Source organism: Lepidochelys olivacea (genome assembly GCF_965140295.1).
Source record: "Lepidochelys olivacea isolate rLepOli2 genome assembly, chromosome: 13".
In the NCBI taxonomy this organism is placed as follows: domain Eukaryota; kingdom Metazoa; phylum Chordata; order Testudines; family Cheloniidae; genus Lepidochelys; species Lepidochelys olivacea.
Window position 1 is genome coordinate 6,528,042 of NC_140423.1, and position 18,132 is coordinate 6,546,173.

Below are 18,132 nucleotides of genomic sequence, written 5' to 3' on the forward strand. Positions count from 1 at the left end.
GCTGTAGGCCCAGGAACCTGAAGCTTGCCCAAATTCTTTGCTAAAAGATACACCAGAAAAAGATTCAGCGGGGAGGACAGGGTGGTCAAACTAATATGCCATCACTTCCTATCCAAAGTCAGAGATAGCGAGATCAAACTGTATGAGATAGCGAGATCAAACTGTATGAGATAGCGAGATCAAACTGTATGAGAACTGGGTAACTAGAATACAGACCGATGAGCTGAAGACAGGGCCATCTTGGGCTGAGGTGGAGTCCAGTTTCTGGCAGTAGAAGTTTCAAGAGACCATTCCTTGCCCTCAGCTAAAGTAGCCACCTAAAGAGGGGAGAAAGTGTTAAAAACATGGTAAGGTCCTCATTTTCAAGTAAAATAAAAATGTAGAAGTAACCTTCAATAGAGTGTCAACAATCAGTTGGAGCAGCCACAGAAGCAGGCAAAGTAGGGATTGCTGCATGGGACAGAGGGTAAAATGGTGTTTCGCTCATGCTGCTCCCCCTCCGAGCATTCCCAGACCCAGAGCTGTGCAAGGAAGACCTCCTTCATAGTGGGGACAGTAGCATCCAGGTGGTGACTCCCTCTCAGATGGTCTTGGGGAAAAACTGCTGGGAGGAACCAACCAGCCAATGACAGCAACTGCAGAGGCAGCCAAAGCAGGGCTGTGGCCATTCAGAGGTTTTCCTACAGTTTTGCCTGGACTTTTCCCCAACTGTTTCCTGCAAAGTTCTCCCTTGTGTTCCCCTTCACCTTAGCTTCCATAGTTGCCCAACTTACCCTCTTCTTCCCTGTCCTGATAGAGACCTGTCCATCCCAGCTCCCCAAAATAGTAAAGATCTAAGGACTACAGTATGAGAAACCAGGCAACTTTAAGCTATTGAGACGTTCCCTCTTTTAGCAGCAGAGTGTCCCAGACCAGCAATTCATAAGTGGCACAACTACACCTCTCTGGGCAAACCAATTTCAAAACTGTGTAAGCGCTCCAGCCAGTGTAGAATGTAGCTTCTCAATTTAGTGGTGCAGGCCAGCATAAATGCACAACCCCTGCGTGTTCATGTCTCTGCAATTTCCAGGTGCGTATTTGAATTCTGAAGGGTTTTATTTTGAGAAATTGCACAAAGCCTCCTTTTGGAACGATATTTCCAGTGCAAGCATGGATTTTGCTAATCTTTATGGTTCCACTTGCTCTTGGCAGAGTAATCTGCCATTTTGCATCCACCAAAAAAGAAGTGCTGGCAATTAAGTGGGCCCTTTTGCGTACAACAATCTGATGCAACAACAAGCTGACTCTCAGCTGGTATAAACTGGCATAGATCCCTTACCTTCAACTGAGCTACAACAAATTACACCACTGATAATCTGGCAACCATGGCCAAAAAAAACCCAACGACATTAATGAAAATTTCTAGAGAACAAGCTTTTTGCAGATTACAGAACTGCAAGTCTTATCCTCTCAGGAGCTGCAACAGGTTTTTACAAAGATGTTCCAAGATTTAATAAGTGTTTGTCAAGTGCTTTGAGATTTTCAAATGGGAGGCATTAAGGACGCACAAGTTATTATTCATCTGCGTTTACCTTATCTCTAAAGAGAGCTGCAGCTTTGCTGTTGTATTTCTCCTGCATTGACCAGCAGGGATCATAATCCTCCTGAGATTCCAGAAATTCTCGAAATTTACCATTACCACCCGCCTTCATCTTCTCCAGCTCAATGTCTTTCCATTTGTCCATAGTGACAGAGCGTACAAAGCTGGAAATCAGAATTAGAGAGGAAACACCTCACTTTTTATTTATTGCTATAATCCCATTATAATATTATACCATAAAACAAAATTAAAACACCTCAGTGGCAGCTATGCCAAAAATTAAGCCTTTAGAAGTGCCACTGATAGCAGTTGCACTTTTACTGAGATTGCTTCCTACCCTGCAGGGAGGAAAAGCACTATAGCGAAAAAGCCTTATGAGTTTTCCGTTGGAAAAAAAAATTTGAATAGTGAGTTCCACTTAAAAAGGAGATAAACAGTCTGTACAAATGAAACAAAATGTACGTATCCTAACCCAAATTCTGAATTGCCTGTCAAAATCACTTCACAGAAAATATTTTCCAGACATTTTCCAAACTGTTTGCTACTCTTTACCACCACTTATCCCTCAGGAGTGCACTTAGAATGAATTTCAGGTACTCAAGTCATCTGTTTTATACCTAAAATAACTTCATCCAAGGGCATTTATGACTGGGATTAGTGTACCTCAGCTTTGCTTTGGGCCACAAATTAGTGCTGCTGCTCATTATTCCACATGAAAAACAAATAGGCCCCAATTGTTAATGCTTAAATATTCCATCAAAGAAAAGGTAAAAGATCTCCTCTTCACCAAGGCCCTACAAAACTTTGCTCCATCTACATCTCTATGCTTATTTCCTCTTATCCTCTCTTGATCCTTATCCATCTCACATCTCCCTTTGTCTCTGTGCTTCATACCTTCTTTCATGTAGCAGTTGGAATAGTTTCCACTTCTTATTCACTAACACTCTGGACTCCCTATTCACCTTCAAACCATCCTTTTAAAAAACACTTCTAAGTGTCTTCCTGGTATTAGTGTTCTCATTCCTGAATTCTCCTTTCCCTCCCTTATCTGAATAATTGTTCCATATTCTACCTCTCTGTATTAAATTTAGACCCAGGACCATACACGTGCGTGTGTGTTGGAAGGGGTAGAGGTTGTTTTGTTCTTTGGCTCATTTTAGAAGAACATAAAAGCACTTTGTGTACTCGACAGGAACCTCTATAAACAACATACATTCTATGTTCTGTAATGCACTATGTACATTTATAGCACTACATACATGCTTTATAGTAGTATTACGATAGTTTTAAAATTGAAATAAGACAATCTGGTACCACTAGAGTTCTTTAGCTTACAAGAACAGACAAATTTAAAGTAGGATACAACATGAACAACTGACAGGACTAGAGATCTCCTAAATCTCTCCATAACATTAAATTTGGTTCATGGAGAGGTAACATACTGCCGTAACCTAACTTTATCATATGTGTACTTATAATACTAACTCATTTTTGGTTTCTAGATTCCACAGTGGATTAGCAATACGTCATATTCTGATTTTCAAAATTCTAGATTTGCTGTTCTACTGAAGAATGGCAAACTTGCATCTCCACAGCTATATCCAAAAAAAATACTCCTTGCAATAACTTCCATTTTTTCCCCCTGAAAAGAAAATTGTAAATCTGGTCTGTGTTTGTTCCCAAGACTGACCTGAGGTGAACTCCCAAGCCCCTGTGTTTTCCTGAGCATTCCAGACAGATCCAGATTCCATAGGTCACACTCACCCATTGGGGGTTAAATGCACCACACTCAAAACAGACCTATAAGAGAAAAAATATTGTCCATAACTCTCAGTCATCATTTGTTCCAGGTAAAACTTTCAAAGTACGGCCACAGAAAATCATAAAAAAGCTACTCACAGCAAATAAATTCAGAATTAGGAGTTGTTAGTGTTTAAAGACTTCTTCTTCATGTATATAACTTCTATTAGGTAGTCATTTAGAAAGTGCCTGGAGGGTTTAATGTTTTATAGGCAGAACCATTCATGTAAACTGACTCAGACTAGAGAAATACAAGCTAAGCTGATGTTTCTATCTCTCGAAAGACTGAATTAAACACTCTATCCCGCAGGGCACCATATAAATATATTATGAAATAACTTTGTTTCACATGTCCATAAAGAACAAAACATACATAATCAAAATTTATGCTTTTTTGGATTGTTTTGAGGGGGAGAAAACAGTCCAACATGTAAAGAATAAGGTGGAATTAGTTCTATGTCACGGAGAAAAAGTTAGGACTGAATTAATGTTCCAGTGATCTGACCATCTGACAGCAGTCACAAACATAATTGCAACTAGCATGGTTCTAGCACCAATCCAGGGAGGCATTTAAAAAAAAAAAAACAAACATACTTGTGTATTGGGCAGCTTCTGTTCTTCTATAGCAGGGATTCTAAATATAGTTTGTCATCATGTCATGTCGGGGCAACTGATTGAAAGTTTCAAATATAATTACAAATCCCTAGGGTGTACAGGAGGACTTCAAAGGCAGATTACCATAAATATGGTAGCATATTGACAAGATTATTTTGTTTGCATTAAAGTATAAACATAAAATGCTTTAAATAGAAAGTTCCTATTCTTAAAATATGTAACAATGTCCCAAAACAAAATTATCTGAGGGATTGGCTGACAAACCACCAATGGTTTACTGAATCACTGGAACCACCCAAAGAAGTTATGCCCAATGCTTGACAGTATTGTAATACAATTTAATGAAAGTATATACATATCCACATCTGTACCTTAAAATTTACTGGCTATGCTAATACCATTAATTAAATCTTCAGAGAACAAATTCAGTTGTCTGAAATGGGCTGAAAAGTATTTGTTGTTGCTTAATTAAAAAAAAAAAATATATATATATATATATATATATATATAGACCTTCTTACATTGTTCTCATCTTGCACTCTGACTTCTTTAAGAACTTTCCTTGTTCTTGGACTTGCCATGTTTCTATAATGGGGAAACACAATTTTAAAGACTTTAAATCAACTTACATATTAAGTGCTGATCAAATGCTCGGCACTTGTACAAGATGCAGAGACTATCCCTGCAGCAAAGAGTTTACAATCTAAAATTTTTGAAGAGGCAGTCAATTGTGTATTTGTTCCTTGTTACAAGAAACACTTATGATTAATAAAAGGGGTACTTGTGGCACCTTAGAGACTAACAAATTTATTAGAGCATAAGCTTTCGTGAGCTACAGCTCACTTCATCGGATGCACTACATTCAGAATACAAGAGGGACTAGGAAAAAAGCAGAAAAGAATGGGTCAGTGTTTGAACCTATTAAAAAAAAAAAATCAAAGACTCATTTTCAAATTTGAAGGTCTTTGAATGAAGAAAAGGGCATTGCCTCAGCTGTCTGTGACACTTCCATATTACTGTTTTTGAGAAGCGTGGTTTAGTGGACTACATGCATCCGATGAAGTGAGCTGTAGCTCACGAAAGCTTATGCTCTCATAAATTGGTTAGTCTCCAAGGTGCCACAAGTACCCCTTTTCTTTTTACAGATACAGACTAACACGGCTGCTACTCTGAAACTTATGATTAATATAACACATTTAAGGAAAAATATGTATTTTTCAATTTACTGTGTGCATTTGGCACTTTGCATAGTCAGTTACAGTTGCTGTTTTATGTATCAATGGAATATCACTAATGAAGAGCTTGCAGGGGGCTCAGATGCCTGCTCTTCCATAGCTCTACAAGAATATGGTTAGCAGCAGCAGATTCAAAACCTGAACATTTACACAGTAATACGTCGGCAGGCATACACATACAAATGTAGCGGGTGGCAGGAGAGGCAACCCAAAACACTTTTGATTATGTTGCTGTCAAGTCCACCCACTCCCCCTGCTTAAATACCCTTATAAACCCTAACCAGGGTTCCAGCAAAGGAGCAGAAACCCTTATAAAACGTAAATTTAAAAATTCTGTACATGCTATTTAAAGGGCACTCTAAGAAAGTTGCTTTTTATGAAAAATAATTTTGAAAAAGGTTGACAGTTTCCCTTAAAAATAGATTTTAAGGAATACATTCTGATTATTGTAAGTATTTATGTAAAATATACTTTAAGCTCTGATCAGTTCTGCAATACTGTACTACAGACTTGACAATTTGCAAGTGGTATGAAAAGTAACAGCTGCTAAAGTGCATGAAGCGAAGTTATACTACAGATTTTAGGATATACATTCAGCAAGGAACCTGGATTTACATGTAGTACATTTATCTGAAGCACTGACAGACACTAAACACATTCTGATAAATGGGACTGCAACCTACATACAATTTAGTTGTTTAGGATGTAGGGTGAAATATAACAATTTGGATAAGTGGAAATTATTCAAAGCTTATCATAAATAGGGTTTTATGGTATTTATTTTGCTGTACTTTAAACACTACCAGCTCTTTTTTCCTAATTCTTCACACCCCAAGCTTTTCCCTACCAAAAAAAGCTATTTGAACGTCCAAAATTCACTAATAGACATAGAAATGTCAGGCTGACCTAGGAGCAATGCAGAGCACTACATTCAGAATACAAGAGGGACTAGGAAAAAAGCAGAAAAGAATGGGTCAGTGTTTGAACCTATTAAAAAAAAATAATCAAAGACTCATTTTCAAATTTGAAGGTCTTTGAATGAAGAAAAGGGCATTGCCTCAGCTGTCTGTGACACTTCCATATTACTGTTTTTGAGAAGCGTGGTTTAGTGGACTACACACAGGCCTGAGGCAGCTCTAATTACGTTTTTTACTCTCACTTAATGCGTGCCTTTAAGCAAATAGCTAAATCCTTTCCTCCTCTTCTGCAAAATGAGAAGAATACTACTTATTCAATTCACCAATTTATTGAGGGAGTTAATATTCACAACACTTTAAGGTGTAAATGACTATGTAAGTGCTAAGTACCATTCCAAAACACAGACATGTCCACAACTGGAGAAAGTCAAACCAATTTCCAACCTTCACATTGTGTTTTTCCCCCTGTAAAAAATCCCTTAAATCTTTAATTTGTGCCATCCCTGCCATACAGATTTAGAGTAAACACTAACCTGGACCATCTTTCCTGTGAATTACAACACTAACATGCAGTGCTACAGCAAAGCTGTGCAAGGCCAAGGGCTGGTATCCAAATACCAGCTCTCTCAGTGTAATTCATGAAAAAATAAATACAAAATTGCTACACATCATCACTGTTGAAAGACGAGGTTATTTATATCTTTGAAGGATTTCAGTCTATATTAGGCATTCCTTTTAATTCATGGCCATTGAAAATAATGCAATAAAGGATGTAATATTTGTATAGCGGTGTTTATTTTCATGCCATTTGGAGGACAATCTTCTGTTTTTAAACTTATACTCGTCATCTAGCATTTGTTCTTTTTTAATCATTAATCAGATCATCATTAGTTATTCTTTGTTGAGCCAAGAAAGATTACCCACTCTACAGGCTTTTCTGTTTAAAAATATAAGAGTGTTATTAGGTTACATTGTAATTAATGCTTGATGAAGCACAATATTTCAGCTGCCCTTTCTCAAACTTAAATTTATTCAATTTTTTGATGTTGTTGGTTCATTAATCAGGACAGAAACAGCTTTTATGTCTTGTATAATGTAAAAAGAATGACAAGTAATCTTTTTTCCGACTGCACTATTTTTCCAATGGGATTCTGAAACTAAAGTTTCTCTTATATACCTTGCTCACATCCATTTGAAGAAGGAAATATATTGATATATATTTTTGACCATAATCTAGTCAAAAACTGCAGCAAATAAGCTTCCATGGATCTGATGTACAGGGCTCCATTTTCTCTTTTGTCAGTGGTGGGAAGGGGGGGAACCTCCCTCGTTCCATTACACACACATTTCAAACTGGACAGGGAAAAGAGATTAAAATGTTTCAGGTCTTTTATTTCTGAATTTAAATATTAATCTAATTAACAGTGGTAATCTGTTGGTAGATAATGAGGGTGGGGAATATATTTAGTTACATCATTTTCTTCTGTTCTCTTTCAACTCTGCCTCCACTCTCTTTTAAAGGGTTATTTCAAATTTGCAGAATGGTGCATAGGTACGTGATATAGTCTCTCTCTGGTGTTATTTGCCTGCCCTCCTTCTCCCTCATCTAGAAATGCTAGAGTAGGTTTTCATTCAGAATAGTGGGGAAAAGAGACAGGGGCTGTCTACTCCAATCAGAAAACCTTCTAGCCTTACTGGCCAGAGATCTAAACACACGCCCCATTCTGGAAATTAGGCTCCTCCTCTGGCCACGATACACTGTGGTTCTGGTGGAGGAGGAAGAGTCTGAAGCAAGTCTTTTGGCCTAGACTTGCACTGGTTAAGGAGGGAGAGATCTGACTGCCCTGCTCAATACACTTTGCTTCTGCTCCCCTACCCCTTCCTCCATGGCGCTCATCAGCGCTGCGTGACGGGGGAGGTTGAAAAAACGAAGTCAGGCTGCGAAGCTGCTCTCCCCCTACCCACAAGGCTCCATCTGGCTGGCAAAACGCAGAGGACTCAAGTGGAGAAGGAACTTAAGTTCCTGATTCAGATGACATAGCTGTAAAGTGGGATTCCATTACTCAAGAAAGCATTACAGGGGTAGTTATAAAGCTGTGACTCCCATGATCACAGCAACTTTACAGTGCTATGCAAGTCATGAATCTTCACAGCACCTCTGTGAGGTAGACAAAAATATCCATTGTACAGGTGGGGAAAGGGAAGCAGAGAGAGGTTAAGTGAATTACCCAGAGCTAACGAGAGACCTATTGAACCAGGATTAGAATTCAGAAGTCCCTGGCTCCTAGTTTTGTGCTCAGACTATGTCTCTCTCCAGTATTCTTTACTAGTAGTCCTCTAAATCCCAAGTCATCTAGTCCCCCCAATGTTTATTTTCTATGTGAATGTGATTCAATTATGGGTTCATCTATTCCAAGCATCACACAGTCATTAAAGTCAACCTAGAAATACAGCAGAGCCCTGTTTATTCTACCCTCCATTACCCAACAATCTTTATACAGACAACAAGAGCACAAAGGTCCAGAAGAGGGCAATATCTCTCGGGGCCATTAGATGACGCTGCAGCATTGCACTTTCCTATTGTACGGTTTCTCCAGATTTTTGATTATCTGATCTGGCCCCAGGTCCCAACTAGATCAGATAAACAGGGTTCTGCTGTAGTCTAAGAGTCAAGCCACAACCATAGTAATACACTAAAAGTTCACAGCTTTACACACACATTTGCAGATATTGGTCATCTTCCGGCATTCAGCTGAGGAACTGGCAAGAACAATTAGAATTTGTAATTTTGTTTGGAAGTTTGGCTCCTTGAACCTGCATTGTGGACACAGAACACTTTAAATTACAATATAGCTGAATTACTGAACCACTGTGCAGTCACCTAATCACCACTGCCTCTATTCTTCAGTACACTAAAAACTGTTTTCCTGATTTTCTACAAATTATAAATACTGAAAAGGCAGAGAACAAATTATAAAGAAAAGTAACATTTATCTTGTGGAAATAAGTTTTCTTTAAGGAATGTAATTGTTTAAAGTATTCCCTCCAATATTACAGAGGAAAAGAAGATTCAATATTGAATGGAAAAGAAAGTTTGTCTGAATTGTGTATTTATGGCAAACATACGTACAAGTTAACTATGAAATTTTAGACTAAATGTGCCAGCTAACATTCTACAGCAGAACAAATTTACAATGGATCAGTATATTAAGTATCCTGGAATGTTTTGTTTCCTGGTCTTGAATATTCAAGTCATCTGCCTCCACACTGGAGAGTAAAAGTGTACTCTGTGTATTTCCTACAGCAATGATTTCCACAAACCAGGATGTCATCCATGCTGACTACCTCAGCACTGAAGAATCATGTTTACCCAAATCATCTATTAATCATCCTTTTGTTTTACTAAAAGCAAAGTAGTGAAGTGGTAGTAGAAGTAGCTGATCTACAAGTACAATTATGATGTTCAGGGTTTAAAACAGCTACAGCAGGACTTTGAAACTCTGACATGGTGGACTAGTCATATGGTTGAAACTCTAAAGAGTTTTGCAATACACCATATAGAGGATACTACGTAAAAAGTAAACAATGTGATGGGATAGGTTCCAGATATCTTAGTTTACAGACTTCATCAGGATTAAAGATGTCTTAGGTAAGATGGTGATATCAGTCTGCGGGGCATAACTTTTTAAAATGGTTTTAACTGGTGGACAAACATTCTCAAGCCATTTTTTCAAGTTAGATGCTTTTCCACACTGACCAGCACAACCATCTTACCTGAAACTAAGCTCAAGATGAGAAGGTGGAAGAGATTCTGAATCCACATCCCAATGAAGCCTGTAAACTGAGATACTCAGATCCAGGCTCCGTTCTTGAAGACCATTTCAGAACATGACCAGATTCCTAATGAGGATGGAGGCTTCTCCTCTCTAGAAGACTTATGTGGGGGGGGGGAGGGAGGGAGAGAGACAGAAGAGCATTGCTCTTAAAAACAGATCCAATGGACTAAGTCTTATTTGAAGCAGTACTTTAAAAAAAAGCAATACGGTTTTTCCTTTCTGCCTTTAAAGCACCAGAGCAAACAATCAATATCACTGGGGAGAGGCCAGAGTGTGGTGGCTCTGGGGCCCCATCTGCACTGATGGCTGGAAGGTGGCTACCGTCTGCAAGGCTTATGCTGGCGAAGGGACATGACCCAGCAGCCGTAACCCTGGCTAACAAGGCGCTGTCACAGCCACAGCTAGACACACAAAGGGGCAGGACTTCAAACCCGGGGCTCTCGGCATCCCAGGACCGGGGAGGGGGGCTGCAGCGAGCTTCCTGCAGAACCCTCCCGGACAGGTGAGAAGGGCTGAAAGGGGGGGGGGGGGAGCGGGGCCTGAGGCCAGGGGGAGGGATGAGGTTGGGGGGCGGGGCGAGGTAGGCCAGGGCGGGGGGGGGGACCCGGCTCGGGGGGGGGGGCAGGGGCGAGGTAGACCAGGGCCGGGGGGGGGGAACCGGCTCCGAGGGGGGGGGCGGGGGCGAGGTAGACCAGGGCCGGGGGGGGGGAGAACCGGCTCCGAGGGGGGGCGTGGTAGGCCAGGGCCGGGGGGGGGGGGGGAGAACCGGCTCCGAGGGGGGGGCGTGGTAGGCCAGGGCCGGGGGGGGGGACTGGCTCCGAGGGGGGGGCGGGGTAGGCCAGGGCCGGGGGGGGGGGACCGGCTCCGAGGGGGGGGGCGGGGGCGAGGTAGGCCAGGGCCGGGGGGGGGGGGAGAACCGGCTCCGAGGGGGGGGGTGGGGGCGAGGTAGGCCAGGGCCGGGGGGGGGGGGAGAACCGGCTCCGAGGGGGGGGGTGGGGGCGAGGTAGGCCAGGGCCGGGGGGGGGACCGGCTCCAAGGGGCGGGGTAGGCCAGGGCCGGGGGGGGGGGCCGGCTCCGGGAGGGGGGGCGGGGTAGGCCAGGGCCGGGGGGGGGGGACCGGCTCCGGGAGGGGGGGCGGGGTAGGCCAGGGCCGGGAGGGGGGCCCGGGGTAGGCCGAGGCCGGGAGGGGGGAACCGGCTCCGGGAGGGGGGGCCCGGGGTAGGCCGGGAGCGGGGGGGGGGACCGGCTCCGGGAGGGGGGGGCCCGGGGTAGGCCGGGAGCGGGGGGGGGGACCGGCTCCGGGAGGGGGGGGCCCGGGGTAGGCCGGGAGCGGGGGGGGGACCGGCTCCGGGAGGGGGGGGCCCGGGGTAGGCCGGGAGCGGGGGGGGGGACCGGCTCCGGGAGGGGGGGCCCGGGGTAGGCCGGGGCCGGGAGGGGGGGCCCGGGGTAGGCCGGGGCCGGGAGGGGGGCGGGGTAGGCCGGGAGCGGGGGGGGCCGGCTCCGGGAGGGGGGCCGGGGTAGGCCGGGAGGGGGGGCCGGCTCCGGGAGGGGGGGCCGGGGTAGGCCGGGGCTGGGAGGGGGGGGCCCGGGGTAGGCCGGGGCCGGGAGGGGGGACCGGCTCCGGGAAGGGGCGGGGTAAGCCGGGGCCGGCTCCGGGAAGGGGCGGGGTAAGCCGGGGCCGGGAGGGGGGGACCGGCTCCGGGAGGGGGCGGGGTAAGCCGGCGCCGGGAGGGGGAGGGGGGGGACCGGCGCCGGGAGGGGGGGCGGGGTAGGCCGGGGCCGGGAGGGGGGGGACCGGCGCCGGGAGGGGGGGCGGGGTAGGCCGGGGCCGGGAGGGGGGGGACCGGCGCCGGGAGGGGGGGCGGGGTAGGCCGGGGCCGGGGGGGGGGACCGGCTCGGGGGGGGGGGGCGGGGTAGGCCGGGGCCGGGAGGGGGGGGACCGGCTCCGGGAGGGGGGCCCGGGGTAGGCCGGGGCCGGGAGGGGGGGAACCGGGGTAGGCCGGGGCCGGGAGGGGGGGACCGGCTCCGGGAGGGGGGGACCGGGGTAGGCCGGGGCCGGGAGGGGGGCCCGGGGTAGGCCGGGGCCGGGAGGGGGGGGGACCGGCTCCGGGAGGGGGGGCCGGGGTAGGCCGGGGCCGGGAGGACCGGCTCCGGGAGGGGGGACGGGGTAGGCCAGGGCCGGGAGGGGGGACCGGCTCCGGGAGGGGGGGCCCGGGGTAGGCCGGGGCCGGGAGGGGGGCAGGGGCCGGGGGGGGGCCGGGGTAGGCCGGGGCCGGGAAGGGGGGGCCGGCTCCGGGGGGGGGCGGGGTAAGCCGGGGCCGGCTCCGGGAGGGGGCGGGGTAGGCCAGGGCCGGCTCTGGGAGGGGGACCGGCTCCGGGAAGGGGGCCGGGGTAGGCCGGGGCCGGGAGGGGGGGGGTAGGCCGGGGCCGGGATCGGGCTGAAGGGAGGCCAGCGCCAAGAAGCCCCGGGGGCGGGGAGGGGGAGGGACGGGCGACCCGGGGCCTGAGGGAGGCCGGGGGGAAGCGGGCGGCTCCGGGGATCCTGAGGGGAGCCCGGGGGCGGCTGAGGGAGGCCGGACATGCCCCACGGCGGGCCGGGGTCCCCCGGCTGAGGGGGTGCGGCGGGGGCCGGGGGGTCCCTGCCCGGGGCCGGGGCCGGCTCTGTACCTCCTGCGGCAGCGGGCGGCCCCGGCTTTCGCTCTCCCCCGGCTCCTCACAGCGCAGCCGCCGCCGGCCCCGGCGACGTTGCAGGTTTGCAAAGCATGCTGGGAACGGGGACGGGGTTAACCCCCTCGGGCCCGGCCTGCGGGCGGGGGGGGGGACGCACCGGAGGGGCGCGCGCAGACAGGGACGCCCAGGCAAAGGCGGGAGGAAGAGGCAGACAGACAGCGATGGACGGACGGAGAGACACGGGCTCAGAGAGGGACACTCAAACACAGACACCTAGAGGGGGGCAGGGAGAGTGAGGGGGACCAGACAGCATGTGTGAGAAATCGGGGGGGCTAATAGGCACCTATGTAAGATATGCACCCCACCTATCTGCACCGCTACAGACTAGGGGCCGAATGGCTAGGCAGCAGTTCTGCGGAAAAGGACCGAGGGGTGACAGTGGACGAGAAGCTGGATATGAGTCAGCAGTGTGCCCTTGTTGCCAAGAAGGCCAATGGCATTTTGGGATGTATAAGTAGGGGCATAGCGAGCAGATCGAGGGACGTGATCGTTCCCCTCTATTCGACACTGGTGAGGCCTCATCTGGAGTACTGTGTCCAGTTTTGGGCCCCACACTACAAGAAGGATGTGGATAAATTGGAGAGAGTCCAGCGAAGGGCAACAAAAATGATTAGGGGACTGGAACACATGAGTTATGAGGAGAGGCTGAGGGAGCTGGGATTGTTTAGCCTGCAGAAGAGAAGAATGAGGGGGGATTTGATAGCTGCTTTCAACTACCTGAAAGGGGGTTCCAAAGAGGATGGCTCTAGACTGTTCTCAATGGTAGCAGATGACAGAACGAGGAGTAATGGTCTCAAGTTGCAGTGGGGGAGGTTTAGATTGGATATTAGGAAAAACTTTTTCACTAAGAGGGTGGTGAAACACTGGAATGCGTTACCTAGGGAGGTGGTAGAATCTCCTTCCTTAGAGGTTTTTAAGGTCAGGCTTGACAAAGCCCTGGCTGGGATGATTTAACTGGGAATTGGTCCTGCTCCGAGCAGGGGGTTGGACTAGATGACCTTCTGGGGTCCCTTCCAACCCTGATATTCTATGATTCTATGATCTGGACGGTCCCTATAAAATGGGGAGATCCGGTCACCCTAAGGGAGACACAGGAACAGACCCCGCTGGAGCAGAGACCATGGTCCCGGCTACATTGCGCCGGGTTGTGGGCCCGGTTCCGGAACGGGCTCTGAACTCGCTGCGGCTCCTCCTCGCTCCCCTCGCCCCGGGCGGGATTGCAGGTTCCAGCCTCCGGGGCATCCCGGCCCGGCAGCGAATAGTCTGAAGCCACACAGCTTATTTTACTGGAGGTGTGAAGGTGATTTCCATCCATTGTTACCCCCAAATCCTCTCTAAAAGTGATGACGTAGCTGGCTGATGACATGAGGAAAGCGACTGGCATTGATTTGTAAAGGTCGGAGCCAAATGTTGAGAGCCCATTTACACTATCCCTCATTTCTGTTTAAGCGGGGACTTTAGACCCTTCAGAGCAGGCCTTTAACATTTACATTTGAAACCCAGAGAGACAAGCTGCTGGTCCTTTTCAGTGCAATGCCTGTTCCGGCCATGGTACTTAATAAGCCGTCTATTGTCCTGCCACGGTTACATGGAAGATTAACAAGAATAACTCTCATTACTATTAACGGTGGCTACATGCATAACCCCTCCCTTACATCAACAAGAAGATAATGGACCCTGAATACGTGTACATTGGAGGTGTGCAGTGAAACATAAAGTAAATTCCACCCCCACAATTTGCTTTTCCAGTGAAGGACAAAGTGACCTCTTCTGATAAGTGCCATTATTTTCTGGTAACATGAACTAATGTGAAATGAGGTTCCCATTATATACACGCTATATGAGAATCTAATTAGAGTATTCATCATACTATTTCTGTAATTGGTACAGGGCCCAGTGATTGGTATAAGCATTGATTCTGCAGTGTGTCTGACAGGGCTTGTGTTGCATATTCAATACTTTATGCTTGCAGCCTGGAGGGAGCACTGTTGTGCAACATTTTTCATATGTCATGGATGATGCAGAACTGGGATATTAACACTGTCTCTATTCTTGGTTCATTTACCAAACATGATCATACACACACTGTCTGGGCTGCAGAATCTTCCAGTGGCAGCCCTGGCTGGATGGATCAAAATTGCCACTAATAACCTGGAGCATGTTAATGCATTCCCTGCTCTTTCACAGAAGATACGATTTATGAATTGCATGGAACAATAAATAGTTTTGGATGCTTACATTTGCACTATGGTAGCAATATTGCAACCCTTCCTAGTATGGAAAAAGTCTTCACTAACATGATAAATCAGAAGTAGGAGCAAGTACTTGTGTAAGTGAGAGTTACAGGATCAGGCCCATTCATTCAGTGGGAATGAGACAAAGCCAGCAAAGTCTCTCCTACACAGCATACAAATGAATCAATGCAGTTCCCTAGCAAGTCTTCATTACTCTGTTCCTGGAATCTGGGACAGGTACATAACCCCAATAAGGCCATCTCTGAAATGGAGACAGATATCTGTAGTGTGTTAGTATGAAAACATTAAAAATATTAACATGTAGGATTCAGAAAAAATGTCCTAAATTATATCTTCCCCCTTTCCTTGGTTGATTGGCTATTGGTTGGACTGCCAATATGAAACACTGTTAGCCATAGTTTTTTATCATCATGCCTAATTTCAGATACAGTAAAATGTGAGGACAAGGGATAAACTGTAAGATAGAAGGAGATATAAGGAAAATGCACTCCTTTTGGGAGATTTTTCATACTAGTTTTGATGGGTCTTTTCTCTTTAATTTCCCTTGGCATTCAAGTTTTGCATTGTCATTAATTATAACTTATGCAGCAATAATAATCAAATCATAATAACAGAACGTGGCCCTTTTTTAGCTCCCTGTATGTCTTCAATAGCCTCCAAATACTACTGGTAGGAAATATGATGAGACCTGGAGCTCTTTTTGGTCTTCTCTGCACCCTATGATTTCCTAATAGCATTTCTTAGAAATAAAACTTCAGTCCCTCTCCTACCCCATGATCGGTAACTAGCTGCTCATTTACACCAGATTGCCCAGCTTCCGGGAAGAAGATACCATTTTCCCTTAGAAAGCATTACACAGTGACTTGTCCCAAAATAAATACATGAATTACAGTGTTTTTGTCTGTGTTTTGAACAGTGCTGAGTTTGTTATTGGCACTTAATGCTCTCGCTAATGATAGTAAGCACTTTTGGCCCTGATCCTGCAAAGACTTAATAATATGGTTAACTTTATACACTTCAGTGATCCCAATTATTTTACTGGGATTACTCATGTGTGTAAGTCTTTGCAGGAATGGGACCGTAGGCGTTTAATGTTAATTATATTACATGAGAGAAAATAACAGAGATAAACTATGTTAAAAATATCTTCCATCTGAAGAAGCCTCAGTAAATCTATTAATTATTATTCCATTATTTAATGTTTGCACATAGTGCCATACATATGCACAGTGCCTTACAGATTTTGTAAAGTAAGATAATTAAATTACAGAGCATGTTGTCACTGAAGTTACAGCAGAAATCTCACGTGCCTTTAATAGAATAACTACTTCTCTCTGATTGTACTATATAGCTTGCCTTGTCACTCCCTCTAGTCTCAAATACTTGCTTAGAGACGCTGCCAGCTTGTTGAAAATCACTACCTAGGGTTGTATCCACACTTACAAAATCTGGACCCATAATTATCGACTTGTGCAGCCTACCAGTAATAGCAACAGCAGAAGCTGTAGTGTAGACAAGGCTCTGGCATTTAAAACACAAGAACCTTATCTACTTTACAGATTCCACATTGCTACTACCAGTGGGGAATTACTTGTCCTGTTTTACTTAGTGTATACAGGGGGTAGGAGAATAATCAATCTCTTCTTGAACACCTGTTTGAATAGTTTCAGGAAATTCATTGGTGACTCAGGGTCACTATCCGGCTAGTCATATTCCTGTCTCCATTCACAACACAACCCAGGATTGTTATCTTTTAATGCTTGTGTTTATCCTACTGTTCAAGTTATTAGGACATCCAGACCTTTATCTTTCTCCAATGACACTTTCTGACAGGATCAGCAGAAATTTTAGGAGGGATTAGCACTTGGATAGTCCCATTGGTCTGAAAGTTAGGCCATGCATATTTTCCAATTTCAGACATGAGTTAAGTGTGAAAGTTCTCAGCTTTAGGCAAGATAGATTCACACTTCTAATATTACAAAATTAGAAATCACATGTTCACATAAATCAAGTATGAGCTTTTATGTAACAGGTAGCTATTATTACACACAGTTGGAGTCTTCTGATAATTTTGTCTATAATAGCCAGTAAGTGCATAAGTGATGATATCATCAACCAGAACTGCTAAGAGCTTGTATTATCCATTTCATAGCAATAAAGCACTCTGGGAAAGTCATGAGACTTTTGCACTTCTTGAAGGCTTAAAGTCACTCAACCAAGACACATCACAATTTATGTCAATGCCAGTCAAAGTCATCAGAATGGCCAAGGGCTGATCCTGCTCGGCACCTGAGCCTTGAAGACACTGAACACATTGCAAAATCAGGTCCTAAATGGGTTATGGAGACTAACAGTGGTTGCTCCAGCTGGGCTGAACCCTGCTGGTGGGGAATGGAGGGGGAAGCTTGCACTGCTGCTGCCTATAGTGAACCTGCTTTCTGGACATTTGGAGTTCAATGTCCGGTGCTTGTCAATTTGGCACATTTCAGGAGCAGTCAATCACTCAAAAATAAACGCCTGTGAAAAAATACACCCGCTCCTTCAGTCTGGCGCCTAGGACACCGCCTGATGCTTCTTAATTTACCTTAATATGCAGTGGCTATCAAGCTTGTTGCTTAACTTTAGAGAGTATTCAAAAGGAAAATATTAGTACAAGACACTCCAGAAAATTGTGTGTATTTTTGTGTGTGTTTGCACACTGTGGTTCATGATTGTACATTTCCTGGACAGCTACACTATGTGCATGAGCCATAAGATACGTACTCCTCACTCTACACACAATTGCATACACTGTTTTAGTGACTTCTTTAGATGCCCTTGCAATACACATTGTAAAAGGAAATTTTCCTTGATCTTTTCTCCACCACATCACACGTGGTTTGTTGAAATGGAACAGTAACATCCATAATATTTTGCAGGTAGAAAAAAATAAAACAAAAAGGGGAACCTCCCACAAAAAAAGGGTGGCCGTAGGGACGGCTCAGAATTAGAGAACTCTCTCATACTTTTGTGCCGAGATGTTTTCACATCATTTGAGAAATGCAACTGTTCCATGAAACCCTGGAACAGTCATTTAGTATCAATACTCCATGGAACTTGGCAGCTGCACTGAATTACCACTTGGTCACACTGTCTAGTGAAATTGCAGCTGGAAATGTGTCTGCA

The 18,132-nt window shown here is 46.0% G+C and overlaps 1 protein-coding gene across 7 annotated transcripts in view; it reads right to left on the reverse strand.

Moving 5' to 3' along the window:
* The window catches only part of ARFGAP1 (ARF GTPase activating protein 1), a 30,914-nt gene extending 18,181 nt beyond the window's left edge, over positions 1-12,733 (reverse strand). For 2 of the 7 annotated variants that reach the window (XM_084645694.1, XM_084645698.1), the window contains exons 1-5: positions 8,866-8,952; positions 4,516-4,579; positions 3,270-3,379; positions 1,572-1,743; positions 217-317 (exon numbers count right to left, since the gene is read on the reverse strand). In XM_084645694.1, coding sequence (XP_084501820.1) covers positions 217-317; positions 1,572-1,743; positions 3,270-3,379; positions 4,516-4,579; positions 8,866-8,894 — 476 coding nt within the window. In that variant the 5' untranslated portion in view covers positions 8,895-8,952. Of the gene's footprint in view, positions 1-216; positions 318-1,571; positions 1,744-3,269; positions 3,380-4,515; positions 4,580-7,323; positions 7,466-8,865; positions 8,956-9,920; positions 10,081-12,649 lie in introns of those variants that run through there. The other 5 variants (XM_084645695.1, XM_084645696.1, XM_084645700.1 and 2 more) reach the window with 5 other exon arrangements.
* Between the last annotated feature and the right edge of the window lie 5,399 nt (positions 12,734-18,132).